The sequence below is a fragment of the Trypanosoma theileri genome, assembly GCF_002087225.1.
Source record: "Trypanosoma theileri isolate Edinburgh chromosome Unknown TM35_Tth_38_V1, whole genome shotgun sequence".
In the NCBI taxonomy this organism is placed as follows: Eukaryota; Euglenozoa; class Kinetoplastea; order Trypanosomatida; family Trypanosomatidae; genus Trypanosoma; species Trypanosoma theileri.
The window spans coordinates 176,361-177,081 of NW_021639880.1; the positions used below are offsets into that span (position 1 = coordinate 176,361).

At 23.4% G+C, this 721-nt stretch overlaps 1 protein-coding gene across 1 annotated transcript in view; it reads left to right on the top strand.

Moving 5' to 3' along the window:
• Positions 1-42, top strand: part of TM35_000381540 (Surface antigen-like protein) — a gene marked incomplete at both ends in the record, with an annotated part of 3,063 nt that extends 3,021 nt beyond the window's left edge. Inside the window, one exon of the mRNA XM_029029568.1 lies at positions 1-42. This exon is cut by the window's left edge and continues 3,021 nt beyond it. Coding sequence (XP_028879145.1) covers positions 1-42 — 42 coding nt within the window.
• Positions 43-721: the final 679 nt, after the last annotated feature.

The following is a 721-nucleotide window of genomic DNA, read 5'->3' on the forward strand; positions in this document are numbered from 1 at the left end:
TTATTTATTTATTTATTTATTCATTTATTTATTTATTTCTGAGTTACTTTTACTATTATTATTATTATTACCTTTCTTTCTTTATTTATTTCCACATACCTGTTTTTTTTTTTTTATCTCATGTCTTCTGCAGCTACTTGTAGAAGTGGAGCTATCTGAACTTAAGCAAAAAAAAGAAAAAGAAAAAGGTGGGGAGTGTTGAGGGATGCGCAATTGAGTCATCTCTTCAGCGTATCTCCTTTTTTTATTTTCTCTTTATTTTTCTTTCTTGGTTTTCCTTGCTGCTTATAAGGAAATTGAAAAAAAAAAAAATTAAAAAAAAGAAAAAAAAATAATAATAAAAATAATAAAAATAGTCCTTTTTATTTTTCTTCTATTTTTAGCTTGAAATGATCACAATCTATTTATCTATGTTAAAGGATAGTTGTTGTTTTTTTTTTTGTTTTGTTTTGTTTTTTGTTTTTTTTTTTTTTTTTTTTTTTTTTTTCTTCCTTATTTAAGGTATGTGGATTTCAGCCCTTTTAAAGGTTCACACAGTGTTTTTTCTCCTTCTCTTTATTTAATTGTTCATATATGTTCCTATGTGTTTGTGCACGTATGTACGTATATATATATATGAGGTCTATGTTTTTATTTTTATGATAATGAGTGTAGATGTCATTATTATTGTTTTTTCTTTCTTTCTTTTGATTCCTGTCTCTTATTTATTTATTTATTTATT